Genomic DNA, 21,073 nt, shown 5'->3' with positions numbered 1-21,073 from the left:
CTGTCTCGGTGTGGATCTCGTGTGGAGAAAAAACAACAACAAAAAACAACAAAAAAACGTGTGTTTGAGAAAAAAAAACCGGCGCAGGAGGGTGACAGTGTAGAAAAAATATAATTAGAAATTTAAACATGGGGGGGTGGGGGTGGAGGGGGAGACAGGTGTACCTGGAAAAGCGCTCGTATGGTTGATCAGTGCGTAATAGCATGGAGGATGATAATAAATTGAGTGGTAGGGGAGATACAGGGAAGAACTGGAAATGGAAGAATAGGTGAGGTTGAGGGGAAAAGGAAAAAAAAAGACAAGAAGAGAAAAAAAAAACCGGCACAGGAGAGTGACAGTGGAAGAAATATAATTTGAAACATGAACACTGAGGGGACAGGTGTACCTGGAAAAGCGTTCGTAGTGGTTTATCAATGAGTAAAAGCATGGAGGAGGATAATAAATTGAGTGGTAGGGGAGATGCAGTGAAGAACTGGAAATGGAAGAATAGGTGAGGATGAGCATCGAGATTAGCTGGAGGTTTAACTTGTTTTGCGCCTTTGTTAATGGTATAACAATTTAAGGTTTATGTTACTGCTTTTAGCGATTCTAAGTTGCCACGCGATAAATTCATCCCCGTGGGGTGCAGGCATTTAAACTTGTGTATGAGGTATGATTCTGTTATTCTGCACATGTTATTCCAAAGACGAAATCAACGGCAGTGCAAACAGACACAACTGTTACAGGCAACACGAAATTCATAACCGACGCATTCACACAGACACACACACGCTCGCCTGCACACGCAACGGCAGTACAAACAGACACAACTGTTACAGACAACACAAAATCCATAACCGAAACATTCACACAGACACCCACACGCTCGCCTGCGCACGCAAAGACTCAAACAGAAACAGAGGTGGAACTAAGTGAGGCATGCGGAAACAAACCTGCCAAACAGAAGCAAACAACACGCAAATCTACCCGCCAAAAGGCAAATAAATGACAGTCATTGAAAGTTAATAACCACTCTCAGCCACGCAGTACAGAATTTCTGCAGGCCAGAAAACTTACCAAGAAACGTGTGAGTTACACTTTTCATCTGAAAACGTACACAGATTGCACACAGAACAATATAATCCCCAAGGGACTAACCCTGAAGGCTATACCAGCTCTAGGAACACTCCCACCCCGTCATCGTGCAAACTGGCAGACAACATTAAACAATGCCTGCTTCTCACTTTTGAATATACTCACGGAACACTGCGAAGAACAACTGGAAAGTTTTAGCCATAGACTTCAGAACATAGCTCTGACACCGGATGATACGAAAGATTTAGAACAGTACCACGAAGCACAGTCTCGAAAACTGGTTCAAAAACAGAGGACGAAAGCGAGCTTCAATCAGAAAACAACCTTCCAGGCAAACGGCTACCTCACGCCAACAAAAGGGAGCTCGAATCTACAAATAGCAGACGTGGCTGAAGGCTCCCCCAAATTAAATCAGTCTAATGTTGTAGATATTTCAAAAACATTAAGTAGAGAAGAAAAAGACGTACTTAGCAAGGGCCTAAACTTTTGTCCCACGAACAACACAATAAATGAATTTGAGCTTCACAACGATCTTTCGGAATTTTCCCGACGAATGCGGATAAGACATTTTTTCGCCGACAACAACGCACCAGACAAAGGGACGACCCCACTTAGAGCCCAATCTACTTGGACTCCTGAACCAGAACAAGCCATAGAACTCGACCTATACCTCAAAACTGTTACTAAAGAAATTATAAGCCAATCCAAGACAGTTAAGCGACCTGAAAACATAACTTCATCAGAGAATCGTATCATTTCAAATCTTAGTTGCCGGAACGACATTGTCATTAAGGAAGCAGATAAAGGTAGAAGTATAGTTTTTTGGCCGATAGATAAGCACAAGCACGAGGCTTACAGACAGCTAAACAACCCTGAACATTACCGTAAGCTAGACAATGATCCGACCTTACCATACACACTGAAAATTACCAACAGGCTGAAATCACTTTTGGATGATGAATTGATAACACCGTCAGAATTCAAATTTCTTAAACCAAGCAACAAAGCTGCAGGACGCTTCTACCTCCTTCCGAAAATTCATAAAATTCCACCCACTGAACTTCACACCGCTAATATCCCAGAGCGTCCTATAGTATCGAACAACAACACCCCGACAGAAAGCCTCTCCACATTTCTTAACCACTTCCTTGGTGACTTTCCGAAAACACTTGCGTCATTTGTACAAGATACCCCCCATCTACACAGAATTATAGAGGACATTAATACAAAAGGCACACTACCGCAAAACAATTCTCGCAACACTAGACGTCACGGCCCTGTACACCAACATTCCAATCCCTGATGGATTAAACTCGATAAAAGAAACGCTGTCCAAACACAATGCACAACACTCTACTGAAGTATACTTGTCTCTTCTTGAACTAGTTCTGACATATAATTACTTCTAGTTTGAGGAAAATTACTATCTACAAATACATGGGACAAGTATGGGCACACCTTTTGCACCAACCTACGCCAACATATTTATGGGTACTCTAGAAACGGATTTCCTATCTCGTTGCACCCACAAGCCCCACACATACCTACGATACATAGACGATATATTCATAATATGGGAACATGGTCAGGAAAGTTTAGATAAATTTGTAACTTTCCTAAATTCTTTTCACACAACAATAAAATTCATATCGGAATCTTCAAATGAGCGCATAAACTTTCTGGACACAACAATATATATTGATAATGGGACACTAAAGACAACGCTGTATAGAAAACCTTTTCATAAACAACAGTACCTAGATTGCACAAGCCACCATCCCAGACATTGCAAACAAGGTATCTTTAAAGGCCAAGCCACACGACTTCGTCGCATTTGCGTTGAAAACCATGACTACATAGACAGACTCGATCACCTTAAGGAAACCCTATCAAGCAGGAACTACCCGAACACAGCCCTTCAGAAAGCCTACACCGCTGCAACTAAGCTTGATCGAGCCAAGGTCCTCAAACCCCGCCCTAAGATCACAAGGACAACAACGCCTCTTCTTACTACTAAATTCTCAAACGCACTCCCCAACGTGAACAATATCCTCAGGAAATACCACCCAATTCTCACCAGCAACTAGAAACTTAATAAGATCTTAATAAGACGGAACAGTAATTTCAAGGACATTCTTGTACACGCCAAACTAAGGACAAAGACGAAGCCAACATCCGGTCCCTGTGGCCGCTCCAGGTGTTCCACATGCAAACATATTCAATCTACTACTACAGTAAAAAGTACAGCGTCAGATTACATTCACAAGGTAAGTTCGAATTTCACCTGCACGTCAAGCAACGTAGTCTACTGTCTAGAATGTGCCGCTTGTAACAAGCAATACATAGGTGAGACTGGACAAGAAATGCACACGAGTCTCAACGGCCATCGCGCAGATACAAAACACAATTTACCTAAAGCAGTAGCCAGCCACTTCAATGAGCACGGCCATATATTTGATGAAGCAAAACTCTATATACTACAAACAAATTTTCGTTCACCTCGCGAGAGAAAATATACAGAATCATACCTCAGACACAAGTTTAAATGCCTGCACCCCAGGGGGATGAATTTATCGCGTGGAAACTTAGAATCGCTAAAAGCAGTAACATAAACCTTAAATTGTTATACCATTAACAAAGGCGCAAAACAAGTTAAACCTCCAGCTAATCTCGATGCTCAACCTCACCTATTCTTCCATTTCCAGTTCTTCCCTGCATCTCCCCTACCACTCAATTTATTATCGTCCTCCATGCTTTTGCGCATTGATCAACCATACGAGCGCTTTTCCAGGTACACCTGTTCCCCCCCCCCATCTTTGAATTTCTAATTACATTTTTTCTACACTGTCACCCTCCTGCGCCGGTTTTTTTTCTCAAACGCACGTTTTTTATGTTTTTTTTTGTTGTTTTTCTCCACACGAGATCCACACCGAGACAGTCCAAATTCCCAGACGCCAGGATACCTTTTTCGGCGCCTTGACCACACAAGGTCTCGCCAATTCTGTATACCGCCGCGACGAGGCCTAGGGCGAACTAGTGAGGCCAACGTCCCTTGACGGACCAAGCTGCTCCCTGTCAACCACAAAATTACCCGATGCCTTGATGCTACGCTACTCAAGTCATGCTTTCAACTCGTATTGTGACCTGCACACTGACCGGCTCTTCAGGGACCCCAAACGCACGCCGACCACGACTCCTCCGAACGCTCACTCGCCTCTCGCTCCCCCAACCCCCTCTGACGGTTTTTTTTTTCTTTTTTGTAATTTTTTTTGCCACTTTCTCGCTGTCCCGCTCTTGTCCCCTCGTCTTAGAAACCGCGCCTAGCCAGTCGAGCGCCGGCGCTCATTTTCTTTTGAGTCTCTCCCTTTCAAAGCCAGCCACAGCGGACATCGACGTGACGTCACTCCACTAACCCTTTAAAACTAACCCGCCGAGGATGACGAGGCCGCCTTTGACGAAGATAGGTCGTTCTATCGAAACGTTGGCCAGCCTTTCTGAGGCACCTTATCCCTGTTTATAATCCTTATTGCCTCGTGTGCTACTCCATTAGTCAGCCATCTTTTTTGAATCTGTCTTTCAGTGGAACGCAAGAGGAATTAAGTCACGCATGGCCGACTTTAGACAGTTTGTCTTTACGCACCAATTCCCCATTATCGTGATATGCGAGCCAAACTTGTCAGCTCCCATCAGACTGTCCGGGTATGAATGCTTTATGTCCTCTACCCACGGTGAGTGCAGCGAGATTGTTGTGTTTATACGCCGTGACTTGACTTATATGTATAACCCAGTGCCTCCTGACGAAGTGAATCAATATGTTTGCATGACAGTGAAGAAGAAAAAGCTAACGTTTACTATTCTTGGTGCCTACTTATCTCCAACAAGTCGCCTGGATTGTGAGCGCGTACAGGGAATTTTGACATCGACTCCACAGCCGTGGGTGATCACTGGCGACTTTAATGCCCACCATTACCTATGGGGAAGCTCGAAAGTGAACTCTAGAGGCAGAACATTGGTGTCCTTTGCCTGTGAACGCGAACTTTGCCTGTCAAATGATGGAAGCCCCACTTATCTGCGTGGATCAGCTGCTTGGACCTTACTTTCGTTTCACGTTCGTTTTCGAGAAGGGTGCACTGGTTTTCGGATTTAGAAACGTGAGGTAGCGACCACATCCCAACTTATTTGAAGATTGAAGGTCTGACTAGCTCCAGGTCCCCCAGAGCCGTCCAGTGCACCGATTGGCCTAAATACAAAATAATCATGGAAGACTGCTGTCGTGACGGTACCTCCTGCAACCTAGAGGACGCGATAAAGGATGCCATACAAACAACCACGCATTCTCCTTTGAAGAGTTCTGCCCGCACCAATTTCGACATCGAACTCGAGAAACTTCGAGCAATTCGCCGTCGTGCGGAACGAAGATATAGACGCACGAAGTCCATTCATGACTTGAGATTGGCTAGACGAACACAAAAGAAAATACAGCGTCACATGAACAAGCTAGCTTCCCGACAATGGGTATCCTTTTGCGAGTCCCTGGATCCGCGAGAACCTTTATCGCTTATATGGAGGACTGTTCGTGGCCTTCGCACAACCTTTGGTCAGCGCCACGCGTTTAAATCTCTGGCACTACATCTACACTGTAGGGAGATTTACGTCGCTGAATCTTTCTGCAGAAAGATTGCTGGCGAGGCAAATTCCGATGGAACGGGAACGGGGACGCTTGACCACCCACTGTTCTCACGCAATCCCCGCATGGAGTGCCCGTTTTCTCTGGAAGAACTAGAAGCTTCGCTGGCTTTGTGCAGGCGTTCTTCAGCATCAGGACCTGACGGCATTACGTACCGTGCCCTGTGTAACCTAGGAGACCAAGCTCGGAAGGCACTCTTGCTCCTATACAACGACTCCTGGCAGACGGGTACGGTTCCGCAGGAATGGAAGTCAAGTCGCCTTCGGACATTTCCTCATACCGTCCTATCGCACTTGCAAGTTGCGTTGTAAAAACAATGGAAAGAATGATTTTAACACGTCTGGAATGGTACTTAGAGTACTATGAAATCTACCCAGACGCTATGACCGGATTCAGGCGTGGCCGTTCGTCAACAGACAACGTTGTTGACTTGGTAACATTTCCGCAACACCAGAAGGCCTGTAAACGACTATCTGCTGCTCTGTTTCTAGATGTTAAAGGGGCTTACGATAATGTCACCCATGAAGCCATCCTCGGCGCGTTAGAAACAGTAGGACTTAGTGGTAAGATATATATGTGGGTCTGCAGGTACTTACAGAAAAGATCATTCTACCTGCACACTGAAAATGGCCCGACATCCGAGCATTACGGTAGCCGAGGAGTGCCTCAAGGCGGATTGCTTAGCCCGACGCTTTTCAATCTAACCCTCATTGGATTAGTTGACAACCTGCCAAGCACCGTACGACTGTCCATCTATGCGGACGACATCTGCATTTGGGCATCAGGTGTAACACGACTTCAGCTTCGCGCTCGGCTTCAGAAGGCAGCCACAATGACATCTTGCTACCTTCGTCAACAAGGACTTGAAATTTCATGTGAAAAGTGCGCAATGGTGGCATTCACCAGGAAGCCAATGTCTGCTTGCGGAATATCAATTAACAGACAACTTATACCATACAGCAGAAGTCACAGGTTCCTGGGAGTCGTAATTGACAGAGACCTGTCTTGGACTCCACACGTGAATTACGTGAAAAAGCGGCTGTCTGCTATCTGCCACCTGTTCAGGTTCCTTGCAAGAAAAAGTTGGGGAGTATCCATACACGGTATGTTACAGCTGTACATGGTGTTGTTCGTTGGATTGCTGCGGTACAGCCTGCCTGCAATATCCAACACCTGCAAGACTAACATCTGTACGATTCAAAGAATTCAAGCCCAAGCCCTTAAGATATGTGTTGGCCTACCACGCAGTGCATCAACGGCTGAAACCATTGCCATTGCCCAGGATTACCCAATCACGACACACATTACCGTTGAGACAATGCGTACGCATCTGAGACACTAAGCTAGGACCCCTTCCCACCCCCTGGCGAGCCTCACTGCTGAAAGGACCGGCTCGACATTTAGCGCTACTGTCAGTGCACATCGTGCATCGTTTACTTCAGGGTACGCACCTGCGGCGAAGCCAGTGCTTCCTCCGTGGTGTTTGAGCCGTCCACAAGTACATATAACGATTCCAGGACTACAGAAGAAGTCAGATGTACCGGCCCCTGCTCCAAAACAACTGAGCTTACTCCTCTTGCATGAAAAGTACAGCAACCGCGTGCACATCTATACCGATGGATCGACTACATCGTCCAGTTCTGGTGGTGCGGTGGTTATACCAACGCGAGGAATAAGACTGCGGTTCAAGAGTTCGCATGTCACGACCTCAACGGCGGCAGAACTAACGGCTCGGCGTCGTGCACTAGAATTCATTGATTCTGAAAGACCTACAAAATAGTCTGTGTTTTCAGACTCAAAACCGGCATTACAGTGCATGCAGTCAGTTCTCCGACGCGGCTGTCATGAACAGTTGACATACGAAACCGTGAAACTTCACCATCACGTCAAACAAAAAGGCCACGAGGTTGTATTTCAATCGGTACCTGGTCATTGTGGAATCAGTGGCAATGATTCCGCAGACAACGCTGCTCGCACATCATACCAAGAAGAGCTCAGCGTTCCAATTCCACTTTGGAGGACAGACGCCGCAAGGCAGCTTCGACACCTGGCACGCAGTCTCTCACTGACCGAGTGGAACTCGCCAAACTTACGACTTACACGACTGCATCAATTAAACCCCTCACTGCAACTCCGACCTCCATTCGGACTTCCTCGACGTGAAGCTTCGCTTCTCTGTCGCCTTTGGTTAGGAGTTGCCTTCACAACGGCATACTCTACATTAATTGGAGTGACCGACAGTGCAGCATGCGAGGTCTGCGGCACCGACGAAACTATTGACCACCTGCTGTGCCACTGTCCACGATATGCCCAAGAAAGACAAGAACTTGCTAACGCGCTAAAAAAAACTGGACAATCGGACGCTTTCCGTGCAGGTGCTGCTGCAACACCGCCCCCATCGCTCGCCGGCCCATAAAGCGATGAAGGCACTTCTGTGCTTCTTGAGGACGACGGGCTTGTGTCAACGTCTGTGACTATTAGTGCACTAAAACACGCGTCAGCGAACTAACCACTCATTTCCCTTCTTTCCTTCCCTCCTCTCTCTCCCTGTCATCTTTGTGTTCCCTCTTCCCATTCCCCCGGTGTAGGGTAGCCAACCGGACGTTATTCTAGTTAACCTCCCTGCCTTCTGCCTTTCTCTTGCTTCCTCCCCACCTTAATCCACCTTCGTCAGGTCTAATGCACCCTATCCACTTTCGTACACCTTGATCTAATTTGTACAACCCTTAATCCCCCATAATCCACTTTAATCCATCATAACCAACACCAGCTAGAAGACTGCGGGTACCACCTAGATAAATAAGGCCACACGTCACAAGCGGTTGGTTGGCTCACTCAATGTCGCACGCAGTTGTGTTTATCAGTAACCGGGTAGGCTTGCTTGGCGATGTAGGGAAAGCGCACACAATCACGTACTAAAAAAAGTATGGGTGCGTGGCAACCCAAAGCAACTCAAATCGCAGGCTAGGAAGGGCGCCCTAATGGTGGACAGTTGGTTAATTTCGACAACATGAAGTTACTTAGCCTATACCTAAAGCATGGTACACGAGCGCTTTTGCGTTCCGTCCGCATTGAAATGCGGTCGCCGCGGCGGGGTATCGAACATGTCACCTCGTACTCCAGAGTATAACGACCTAGACATGACGGGGCAAGTGTACTGCACAAACTTGTAAATTGTGTTTTATAATGTGCCGTTACTGAAGCGGCGAATTGCCATTATTTTGCATAAAGGGCAACCATGCGTACAAGAAGCGCCATTCAAGAGCTCACTGAGCCCCTTTGATTGTTTCAGAGATCGGTCCCAATAGAGAGTTCGTGCTTAGTTTCCCAATAGCATGTATACAACTGTCCTATATAATAATTACCTCACAAGCGCGTCAGCCAGCACGTAGGTTAGTTCCGTGTCATGGGGCTCACCTTAAAATGACGCGCTATTAGGCGCGAGCGCGCAGGGTGTCCTAGTGTCCAAGCATCGTCGTCTAGGCTGTTTCAGTGAACCCTACATCTAACGCCTGTTGTTCATCAGCACATTTATCCTTAGCAATCGATTTTGTCAAACCTGTGCTTATTTTAGTTTGCGTTAGAAGCGAATAAGCAGCAGGGGCCTGTGTTGAGCCAAGCGAAATAGCCTAGCACACGATGCTCGAACAAGAGCATGCTGTGTGCGCATGCGCCCGCCGACACTAATTTCGCAGCTGCTCTACGCGACACGGCACTGACCATCATGTCGGCCGACGCGTCCGTGAGAGGATTACCCTATTGGTAAACTGCAGAACCATCAGGCAGTCTTGCGGTGTGGGCGTGTTCTTTGAGAACTCTGAAGCACTTTGTGGTAGGCCTTTATTTCTCAGTGTTCAAAAACTCGGTGCATAAAAAATATTTGTTTTATTTAGTTCTGTCTAAATTGCTTATAGTGCAACAAGGCAAGCTACTTTCCCCAGACTAGACCCGCTCTAATGTTGCTTCGACCAGAGCCCGCAAGTGAAAGTCATCTACTGCCTTCTCGCATATCGATGCCCGGGTACCAGCTTCTTTTGTTTTCTGATAACCTAACCACAGTGACTGCCGTCCTCTCTTGCTGCAATCTGAGAAAAACTTACTTCAAACGTTTCCACGCTTCAATCAGTCCTTAAAACCCATGATAGACGATGACAAGTGACATCTCCAGCAAATAAAATATTGAACTCGGATATTCAACTCACTTCGACATACTACGACTCATGTTGACGCGGACTAGCGTCGACTCTCTCAGACTTGTAGTGTTATCGGTTCACCAGGGACAGTACCCAAGCCATAGCCTGAGCGCTTGAGTAGCCCGTAATGAGACAGCTGGTCGACACATCCCGCCTCGGTAAGAAACTTTATTTTATTTTATTTCTTGGTAGTTTCTTGATAAGCACCACGGACCACAAATTGCGGCTGGCTTAAACAGCTTCGCTGGTAAAATCACTGCCCAAGCACTCCATACAGACGGTTAACCAACCAATGATGCTGGTTAACCAGTGAACCAGCGAACCAGCCAATGACGGCACTCTAATGGCAAAGCAGGCCCGGGATAGCCAGGCGCGTCTCCCGGCCTTGCCATTAACGGGCATTCACCGGAAAGGCAGGGCCAGCGCTGGATGTCTGTTATGGCACGCACACATTAGCTGCAAAACTAAAACCCCTCAATAAAAAAAAGTAGCGACATCTATTGAAGATTGCCGCTTTCCTCCTCTCCTGCCCGTTCTCTCGGACGCTCGGCCCTCCGATTGGCCGAATGCTGTCACGTGCTCTCGCGCGCTATTTTTCTTGCTTGTTTTTTGCTCCCGCCTGCCATCGCGGTGCCAGACAATTGCGAGCCGTGTATGGAGGCACCACGCATCGCGTCTCCTTTGCGCTTTTAAGGCGTAGTGTTCGCGCGGAAGAGACGGCAAGCGAGTCTTCCGGATTCCATCAGCGAAGCGAGACGCGGCGCAGAGGAAGGTCTGGCTTCAAAGAATCAGCCGCGCTGATTTCAACCCAACACAATGGTCCCGGCTGTGTGAGGTAAGCGAGCGATTCTTCAATGATCCCTAATCTCACATGCTGCCACTTGCTGTGTGAGGCTTCGTTAGTTTTTCTCCCTCCTAAGTGCCGCACTGTTCGCGCTGCATGTTCGCGCTGCATTTGCAACTTTCGTGGCCGGATTTCATCTTGTCCTCAAATGCACGTGGTTTTTGTTTACTCGGTTATGCAATGCATGGCCTTGTGTTTGTGTGGCCTGAATGCACGCGAACGGCACGTTTTGAGTGTATCGCAGTATGTTACGAAGCGGTGACGGTACGTAGGGAAAAATGGGCGCTTACCTGCGGAAAGACGATTAGGGCTATTTAGTTAGGGCGACTTTGCGCCTTCAGCAAAAACTCAACTCGGTGGTCGGCGAAGATCAATGTTCTTGTCGCTAAAGCTTGTCGCTATCGTCCTAGATCCTCGAGGACCGATAACTATCTCGAAAATGGTAGAAAGTGCTGCGCGTGAAAAGTGTGCTCAGTATTCTAGTCGTGTATCGCGTAGCAGAACAAGAGATAAGGACCTGTGCTGGCGGCGAGCTTAAAAAGGAAAACGGTACACAAGACTTCCCGGCGATATGTAGCAGAACAAGAGATAAGTACCTGTGCTGGCGGCGAGCTAAAAAAGGAACACCGTATACAAGACTTCCCGGCGATAATAACTTGTGCCGGGAATGTTGTGTTACGCCTTATACTTGAAGGAGCGAGGTTTTACGGTGACCTTGTTTTCTGATTTCACGTTTGCGCCGGATCACTTCACGGATGATCAATTTGAGCCGGTGATTCTGCAGAGCTGTGGCACAAAAAAATTGAAGCGTCCAGCCATTCCATCGTTCTTCGTTCACCGGAAGCAGCTGAAGCCGAGGAAGCCGCCTGCCAAACGGAAGAATACACCGTGCACTTCAAAGACATTACCGTCTGCTGGCAGCTATGCTATCCACATTGCAACGCCCTTGATTATAGAGTTAACTCATTCCTGCGTGGCTTTGTCAGTGGCCAGGACAAACCTGGATGTTAACTCATCGTTTCTGCTCTGCATTTGGTAAGATAGTAGATACAATACGCACGGTAGACTTTCTCGGACCCGCGCGCAGCACATGCAAGCGGCAATATGATCCGCAAAAGCAGCCTCGCATACACCTGTAAGATGACCGCTGCCGCGGTACTCAAGTCCGCAAAAAAAAGAAGAAAAAATGTGTGAGTAGTGTAAGGCTTCCTGCAAGCAAGCGAAGCCACTAGCCTCATTATCGACGGACCGCTTCCGCCGAATGATCGGTAGCTCACTAGTCAGTGAAACCTGTAAGACAACAGCATATATACAGCTGGTGGATCATTCACTCCCGAAGCGTAGTCATTGTTAGAGGCCCCCTGTGCACGTTAGCCGCTGGCCAACGAGGGACTGGAGCTACTGAAACGCGGCGATGAACCAACGCCGAGGTCGCGCGTGCTCATGGCTCAGTTAAAGCCCGACTTAGAGGCTTTAGGCTCACTGTATCACCGCTAATAGTACATCCATCTAAGCGCAAAGGCATTTATGCGTCCTCTCGTTGTTTCGGCAGCCAGTCATCACATAACGCGAAAAATTCCGATCAAAATACGAGTTCAAGAGCGCGAGCGACACGTAGCCACAGCGTTTCATACGGAGAGCGTCTGCCAGTTCGGCACCGTGTAGGGGGAGCCACGGTCGACAGAAGAGAGAGTGAACGCCGGCGCAGGAGGAGGAGAGAGGAGATGGCGCTACTTTTCTTCATTGAGGGATTTTAGGCAAAACGCAGCAGCGGCAGGGCGGCCACACCAACCGGCGGTGCGCCGCTGCGGCAATCACGTGACAAACTAGACTCCTCTCCCCTTCTCGAACTATCCGGGAGCTCACGCGTGCAGATGATAGTGCGAACCGAGAAACAAGCGGTCGGGCGGGTCCGCATGGCACCAGTTTCCCGCGCGCACGTCACGGAAGCGGGCCGCTCTCATTGGTCTCCTTCATCCGCGGCACGCGGCAAAGCGCAAAAAATCGGTCCAAGAGCGATCCCTGCCGCGGCAATTAAAACCCGTATCGCGGCTGCTTTCGCGGCGCGCGTCTTGCCGCCGGCGGCGCGCCGCGCGCGTTTTTCCGCTAGTGTGCACGTGGCATTACAGTGGCTTTGCCAGCACTGGCATTACGGAGGCAACGGCAGGCCCTCGCGGCCCAGCCAGTGCCGGCTGAAAACCATCATCGGCCCTAGTTGGCCCCATGTAATGTGCTGCCTGAGCTGTTGCTAAATACCTACTACATAAATGTGTTTTTTCCGAAGGTGAAAGAAGCTCGCGATACACGCAGAATTGCCGCGCGACGGCCGCTCGAGGCATTTCGCATGTATTCGTGGGCTTCTTTCACGCTCGCAAAAACACATTTATGTAGCAGCAACAGAAAGCTGTATCGGGAGTTTTTCATGTTGCTTTACAATCTTCTCATTGACACTTTGATAATTAGGACAGTGCTTCTCGAGTTAAATAATTAATTACAATTACCTAATTAAATCCCAGTAACAAAAAATTACTGCCGGCTACTCAACTGTACTGGAACCAATACGCACTAGGTTTTCTTCGCGTAACGCCTTTCCTTTTTTTAAAATCGTGCTGCGTGATAGCTGGGACACCCTGTATATGCTTGTTCCATTGCGGAGGTTCTGGTAAAATATCTGCAGATGTATTTAAACGTTTATATAGCGAATTAATCATATAGAGAAATAATCATTGTTGCCATTGAAATGACCATATAAACATGCATTGAAAATCTTGTTTTTTAGAACGATAATTTCATATATGCAAATAACAGGCCATCCTTAGTTTAGAATGAAATTGCTGTTATATCGAGCGGAGAAGGCCAAATTCTGGTGGCGGGTGATGTTTGTAGCAAATCGCAATGCGTCAGTTTATATGACACCCGCGAGCTTGCGGCCACTGCAGACAACGTGCCAAAGAGGACGCTGCCGTGTCAGCGGTATGGGGCCCCGAGATTGGCAAGCCTAACCGTGGCCAATTCAACGAACTTCATCAGATGAATACGGATACAGATACCCTTGTATACATGTATGTGTATACCTACAACGAGTTCAATGTGCACAACACGCTGCTCGTTGGTGAGTGCTCTGTACTACTGGGGGACAAAAGTGTCCAGGACGCGCGAGCGGCGCTAACTGCCGAGCTAAGCCACGTTGTGGACTGGTTGTGAGACCGTTGAATACGGCACGCACGTCCCGCTCCGTTCGCAGGCATGTTGTTTTTTCTAGCTTATCTGCCACATCATGTTTGCCACGGAGTTTGTCGCGAGGTTTATCAATCTTCGATTAAGCCAAATGTAATAGGCTGGCTTTAGAAAGGGATATTCTATAATGACATACTTGGCATTGAGGAATTATTGAGCACTTTGCAGCAGGATATACACCTTAAAATTTAAAATTAAATTATGGAGTTTGTCGTACCAAACCCACCATATGATTATGACGCACGGCGTAGTGGGGGACTCCGGAAAACAACGTCGCAGTTTCGCACGAAAGGCGAAGCATTGATTGCGATAGCAAATTAGTAGATGGCTATACGAAGCAAGCATAGTAGTTTATTGGGCCTTATAATGTTGTAGGCATTCGCTTACAAGCACGGTGTCACGCGCGCACAGGTAAACATGAGCACATCTCGCTCTATTACCGCGGAAATTAGCTGTGAAAATGCCGGAGTGAGAAAGCGCGCCAGCAGCAGCGGGAAAATTGAAATTCACGATCTCTTCTCGTTTCAACGCGAACTAAACATCGAAAGCAGAGCGCATACGAAGCTACCGGCCCTCGGCGCATGCACTTTGTCCCCATCGCAGATCGCTTTGAAGATGACGGCCGTGCGGGCGCGCGCTTCACCCACATCGCCGATTGCTTTCAAGATATGCCGCCTGCGCGGCCGCGCTGTGAGCTGAAACCGTTGGAGCAGATAGCATCCCCCCTCCCTCTCTCCATGGCATCGCCCTCGTGCCTCGCGCATGAAGGAAAACCGCGCGCTTCCTGCCGGCCTTCCTCCCTCGCAAGCTCTACATTGAGCCGCGACTGCCGGCTCACCCGCGTACGCGTAGGCTTTCACTCGCACTCACGCCATACGGCTCACGGCGACAATTTTATCGGCGTATGACTTCACATGGAACCTCACAGCGACGGCGACGACGACGGTGACGCCGATGGCAGAAATGCGCTTGGAGTGTCCATATAATTGCTATCGCAGTAATATGGACCACCTGAGGTTCTTTATTACCACGCACCTAAATATAAGTAAACGGGTGTTTTCTGCATTTCGCCCCCTTCGATACGCGGCTCCGTGGCCGGGACTTGATCCCGTGGCCTCGTCCTTAGCAGCCTAACACCATAACCACGAAACAACCACGGCGGGTCTTCTGCAGAGTCTTTTATCAACGAAGGGTGATAATGCACGTGAATGGCATTGCTTCTCAATATTGCTGTTCTTTCCAATAGGCAATGCTAAGGGCTTATGAAAGAAAAGAACTCTTCTTCTAATTAACAGCATTTATTTAGGATGGCAACATCTCCGCTTGCATACAGAGGTCTTATATATAATTCACTCAGAAACCGAGATAAGGCCAAACCCGATTTACTCGAAATGAAAATCAATAGCAATTATGCGCAGGGGCGCCTATACTCGGACTCAGAGTAAAAAAGCAAAAGCAAAATAGAGGCTGCGTATAGAACAGTTCTTCTCGAGTTAGAGAATTAATTGCAGTTACCTAATGAAATCTCAGTAACGAAAAATTACGAGTGGCTACTCGACTTTACTGGAAACAATACGTACTAGGGTTTCTTCGAGTAACGCATTTCTCTTCCTTTAAATCTTGGTGCATGATAGTTGGGACACCCTCTATATAACTTGGCGCAGTCGTTTCCTCTTTCCCGCTGTATCTTGCTCTGTGACGCCCAAAACATTTTCTATGCTGATGTTTTGATTGGATGGATGCTTGTTTGGCTGACGTGTAAAGGCGAAAGCCTTAAACGCCTCATCTGACGGTGGCGCTGAAAACATGGCGTGTGGTACAGAAAGTCACTTGTACTCGCCGCGCGTAGAGACGCGCTCGTGCCACCGCCCGCACGTTCGTCGTCATCTTCAACAGCTGGCTCCGACGCCACTCATCGTGCAAAAAAAGGCAAAGGAAATGAAGACGAAAGTTAATTCAGGCACTCGAATCCGCGATCTTTGGTGGGAGAAAACAAATAATAAGAAGTAACAACGCATTCGAATGAGAATGTCAAGTAATTAATCAAGTAATTTCGCGTATGCTAACTAGTGACTGAGTTTTTTTAGTCTACTGCTTATACTTAACACCCGAAAGCCGTAGCGTTAATAATGAGCAACGCCGGAATGGAGAGTTCAACAGCATTTTCGATCTTAATGTTACCTGACCTCACATTTTACCTCCAAGAAAACGTATAATCGTCAATGCAAGTTGTTGAATACGCGGTTTTGGTCTCTAGCTCATATTGTCTTATTCTCTGGCAATGGATAGTTATCCTTGGTGGCAGACGCTATGATGTCAGCGTGCAGATAAAAGCTTGCGTACTCCAAGGAACACCCTTTTTTGACGGGGGAAGGCTGCATGTTCCAGCCTTTACGCTGGTCAACGCCATGGCAGTCTTTATCCCCGCCTTTGGCCGTAGGCTGCTTCATGAACTGTCTTCGGAACGCATCCCAAATAGAAGTTCTCCATAACGCAAATAGTCTGGCCTGATAAAGAAAGCCAGAAAGCGTTTAATCCTTGCGACACTTGGTTCGCCTAACAGTTATAGCTACGCAGCCGATGATAATGAAGATCCCTGCGAGTGCAGTGACCGAGTGGTGTCTAATAAGCTCGTTAAACTCGGTGACACAAAAGCCAGCATCGGTCGTCAGGGGCGGGAGCGAGGAGCAAACTTCATGGTAACGTTGTTGAAGAAAAAGTTTGGACATGGAAATGGACTTACAAGTCCTTTTTGTGCAAGTACGATTAAGAACATTACACATATATACGTAGCATCGTCCCACAAGATATTTCTGCGCCAAATCTCCCCATTCAATTCCACAATATTTATCATAAAAATTCGAAGCTCTGCCCAAGGATCTATTTTTATGGTCTTTTAGAGAAACACACAAAACATCTCCAGGCGAAATATATGTTTGCAACTGATGCGTCCATGTGTGACGAGAGATGAAGAGTCGTCTTATTTTTTCCGCACCTGTGTTGACATTTCTGTATTCGTCTTCCTGATTTTACATCTATTTTTGAGACCAAAATAATGGCCATCACTGTAGCCCTGCGCAAGTTGCCATCAATTGTGTCAACATTCGTTAATTTAAGAGATTCGATATATGTGTGCTGAATGCTTACTTGAAGAACAGGCGCGAAAATACTGGCAACATTTCATAGTTTAGTACCTCCAGATATACAGAATGTTAACGTAATTTGGCTACAGGGTCACTGTGAAAGAAACTAAAATGAAACATCAGATTCTCTTGGCAAAGCTTCCCTGGATGGCCCGGACGTTGTTTCCGTTGAGCCGGTGAAGGCGTAATTCACTTCAGCAAGATACAGAAAATTCTGTCTTAGTCAAACAGGTACAAAACAAAACATACTATCGAATTCGGACTTCCAGCGTCTGTAGTTCATCTGGAATATCCAGTGGTGTCCATAGCGTCAATATAAGGTTACATTTACGAGATTGCGATGCCACATTCCACAGTTACATTTTATTGCGATAGCAATTATATGGACACTTCAACCGGATTTCTGCCGTGGCCGTCATCGTCGCCGTCATCGTCGCCGTCGCCGTGAGGTTCCCTATAGATAAAATCTTCGCCGCGCGCCGTATGCCCGAGCGGAAGCGTGTGGGGACGCGCGCTATCACGGAGAGCGAACGCACTCAATCACCCACGCGCAAGCAAGGAAGCGGGAAGCCAGCGCCGGAGGGAGCGTTGGGGGGGGGGGGGGGGGCGCACTTCTACGCTGCCAACAACCGCGCTCGTCGCTCGCCTCTTATCTCCGCACGGCTCTGACCTTTATGCGCCGTGCATTCGCCGCTCCGTTTCCGTTGAAGCGATAGACCGCACGTACCTTCGCCCGCTGCGGCGTATGGGCTCGCTGCCAGCGTTTTGACAGCCGTTGTCTGCAGTCATTCAGTGTGATCTATTCATGTTTGTTTGTGCGCGCTCACACCGCGCTTGTTCATTCAGTTAGTAATAGTCGGGCCACATTTTCCAACGCACGCTACACATGCAATGCTGCCCGGATCGGCAGTGCAGCACTACAGGTGTGTCCCTTCGCACGCGCTGCCCACGGGAAGCGCTTCTCATCAACACCACCGTTTCACACGCGCCTTCGCGTGGTCATCGAGTCTCTTCATGTCGGTCTACTTACGCCGCAGCACACCTGTTTACTTAATCAGCTCGTGTTTGCTACAATTCATATTGCTACCAAAGCCGCTTACCTTACTTCGTATGACATTGCTTTGTTGCTATCGCATTCATTGCTTCGCCCTTAGGGCGAAACTGTGACATTTTTTATTTGCACAGGGCTGGTTTGACGCAGTCCCCTCTCTGTCACGTCTGCAATGAACCGGAGACCAATTGATCAATTCATAATTGTTGTGGTGTCGTTGATTTTCACTACAGCGAAAAAGACTTCTCGAGGCTCCGTTTCACAAACTATGACTCTCATTGACTTCCCAAATTATCCTTTCCATTGGGGCCTGGGCCCTGGGCTGCAGCTATAGGGATGTTTGAATTGCCATATACAATTTCATTCTCAACACAAAGAGAGAGAGAGACCAGTTATTTGGATCTACTAGGTCCTTGATCTTGAGGACGAGTGGGTGATGTCCTCATTCCAGGACTCCACTGGCCATGGCTGCTCGACGTACTTGCGGGACGAGAGCTTCTTGTCCCACCAGGGTATTGCTGGTCAGCTGTGCCTCCCACCGCTCAAATGACGTGCTAAGCGTCTTTAAGTGTTGAGGTTTGCCCCCGCACCCACGCGAGATGTGAAAGAGTGTAGGGCGTGCGTCGCCGCACCAGGGGCAAATGCAGCGATAAGTTTGTGGGTATATTTTGCTGTGTTTGTGTAGGTTTGGGAATGTGGTTGTTTGGATAAGCCTGAGAGGTCTGCCTCTTCAGTTCTGAGCTTATGTGAGAGGGAGGATAAATCTTGCGGTTGAGTCCCTGGATGTCGAGTCGGTCGCAGTAATAGGATGGCAGGCGCACGAAGAGGATTGATGAGACGATTGGTTTTGCCCCGCTCGGTTGATTAGCACTGGAGCTAAGGCGTTCGCCCTTTTGTTCCCCTTCAGTCCCGCGTGAGCCGGCGCCCACGTGATTTGATGGGATTCTTGCAGCCTCGGACCTAGAATATGAGCCGCCAGCAGCGGTGTTCGTCCGTTCGTAAAGTTACGGCAGGCTTGTTGCCAGTCCGTAACGACATGAACTTCCCTGCCCACCCTGTCATGTTGTTTTATTACTAGCGCCACTGCTATGGTATGAGCCGCAGCTGGGGTCGCTGCCCTGACGGAGGCCGCAAGGGTCAAGGAGTTGTCTCTCCCGTTCACGGCGGCTACTGCGAAGTAGGTGGTTTCGGGACCCTGCAGAGGCGGCGTACCCTCTGCAGGGTACGCCGCCACGTCCACGTAGTTTACGTACGGGTCATCCTTGAATTGTCGGCACTGTCTGCCGACGCGAGCCTTGCGTCGTCCTTCGTGGAGTTCATGACTCATGTTGTTGTTGTTGTTGCCTCAAAACATGCTCAACACAAAAAGATTGGCGCGATAATTTAATATTATCATCCTTCTCATTTCTTGCAGATTTCACATGCGCAAGTCGGAATTTTATTTCAATCACCTTTAATAAATCCTGCGTGATTACAATTTGAATTCTATTTATAACACTTATATTGCCATTTATTTCTTCATATAATATTGATGTGGGAGCCGGAGCCTTGACAAGCTGCAGTTTGCGGCTTTCTATCCGTTACCCCCATATTTCTTGCAGAGAAATAAAAGTTCCTTTGATTTGTTTATTTATTTGATTGATTGCTTGATTACTTTAATTGCGCCACCGCTTTTTCTGTCCGGCGTCAGTGATGGGTATGTGCCATATTGAGGAAATCATCATCACCATCCTCCGGGGCTATGCTACCTGCGGGTATCGCTCCACCACAAATTTTTGGAGGTAGTAATGAATAATTTTCTATGATTTTCAGTGATTCAGGCAACATTCTTGCAATGGACCGATGTATATATCAAGTAGTTAACCTGAATGCATGCTGCCATGTTAAATATAATCTTAAACGTAAAAACTTCGCTCTTTTCTTGCCGCGTGAGGCACGATCAGCTCGTGGTCGCGAGCACGACTACCGCGAGACGAACGCGCTCGTATTTCCAGGTGGCCGCTCTCTTGTCCAGAAGCATCGACTAGCCCCGCTGTTCCCACCGGCTGGCGCCCTGTACCCATGGAGAAACACATATGCGGGCCCGTGATCGAGATGTGGGGCGACGACATGGCACGCGTCGTCTGGGACCTGGTCCGGTAGAGACTCATGGAGCTGTACTTGGACGCCAACCTGAGGGCGTTTGATCTGTGAATCGAACATCGCAAGGAGATCAACGACACGATCACCCTGCAGGCCACCCAGGCGCTCGAGGTGCACAACGTGGGCGGCGTCAAGTGCGCCATCACGTCCTAGGAGGTCGTTCTCGAGAAGTACCACTTGAAGCGCACGTGGATGTCGCCCAACGGCGCCATTCGCAGCGCCCTCGGCGGTGACGTCTCCCGGAAGCCGATGGTCTACCGCAACATCCCTCCGCTCGTGAAGCAGTGGCGCAGGCCCATCATCATCGCTGCGCCACGCGTTCAGCGACCAGTACAACAGCCAGGACTTCGTGGTCCCCGGACCAGGCACGCTCCAGATCAAATACTCGCCCACCATGGGAGCTTCCTATAACATTCACGTAAGCGCGGCAAATTTAATACACAGCAGATATACGGGCACTAAAAGGGAAGCTCACGGGGTTTTGGCATTGCAAACAGTTTCTCACTATAACACCTCGAGGGTAATCTGACGCCACCGTCTATGCCAATTTCTTAAATGGCGCTGTGCCATCATGGGAATGGCGGGGATATGTTTGCGAGGCTCGTGTTGGCTGGGGTTGAACGAGGCTTCGTCTAAAACGTGGATATGGCTACGCAAATGACACGTTATTAAAATAAAATCCGCATAAATGGCTTTCATTCA

At 48.2% G+C, this 21,073-nt stretch overlaps 1 protein-coding gene across 1 annotated transcript in view; it reads left to right on the top strand.

The window, feature by feature from the left end:
- The window catches only part of LOC119446277 (isocitrate dehydrogenase [NADP] cytoplasmic), a 30,658-nt gene extending 10,134 nt beyond the window's left edge, over positions 1-20,524 (top strand). Inside the window, exon 3 of the mRNA XM_037710667.1 lies at positions 20,438-20,524. Coding sequence (XP_037566595.1) covers positions 20,438-20,524 — 87 coding nt within the window. The remainder of the gene's footprint in view (positions 1-20,437) is intronic.
- Positions 20,525-21,073: the final 549 nt, after the last annotated feature.

This window comes from Dermacentor silvarum, chromosome 1, assembly GCF_013339745.2.
Source record: "Dermacentor silvarum isolate Dsil-2018 chromosome 1, BIME_Dsil_1.4, whole genome shotgun sequence".
In the NCBI taxonomy this organism is placed as follows: Eukaryota; Metazoa; Arthropoda; class Arachnida; order Ixodida; family Ixodidae; genus Dermacentor; species Dermacentor silvarum.
The sequence above is the reverse complement of the archived record's forward strand: the minus strand, read 5'-3'. Positions and strand labels throughout refer to the sequence as shown.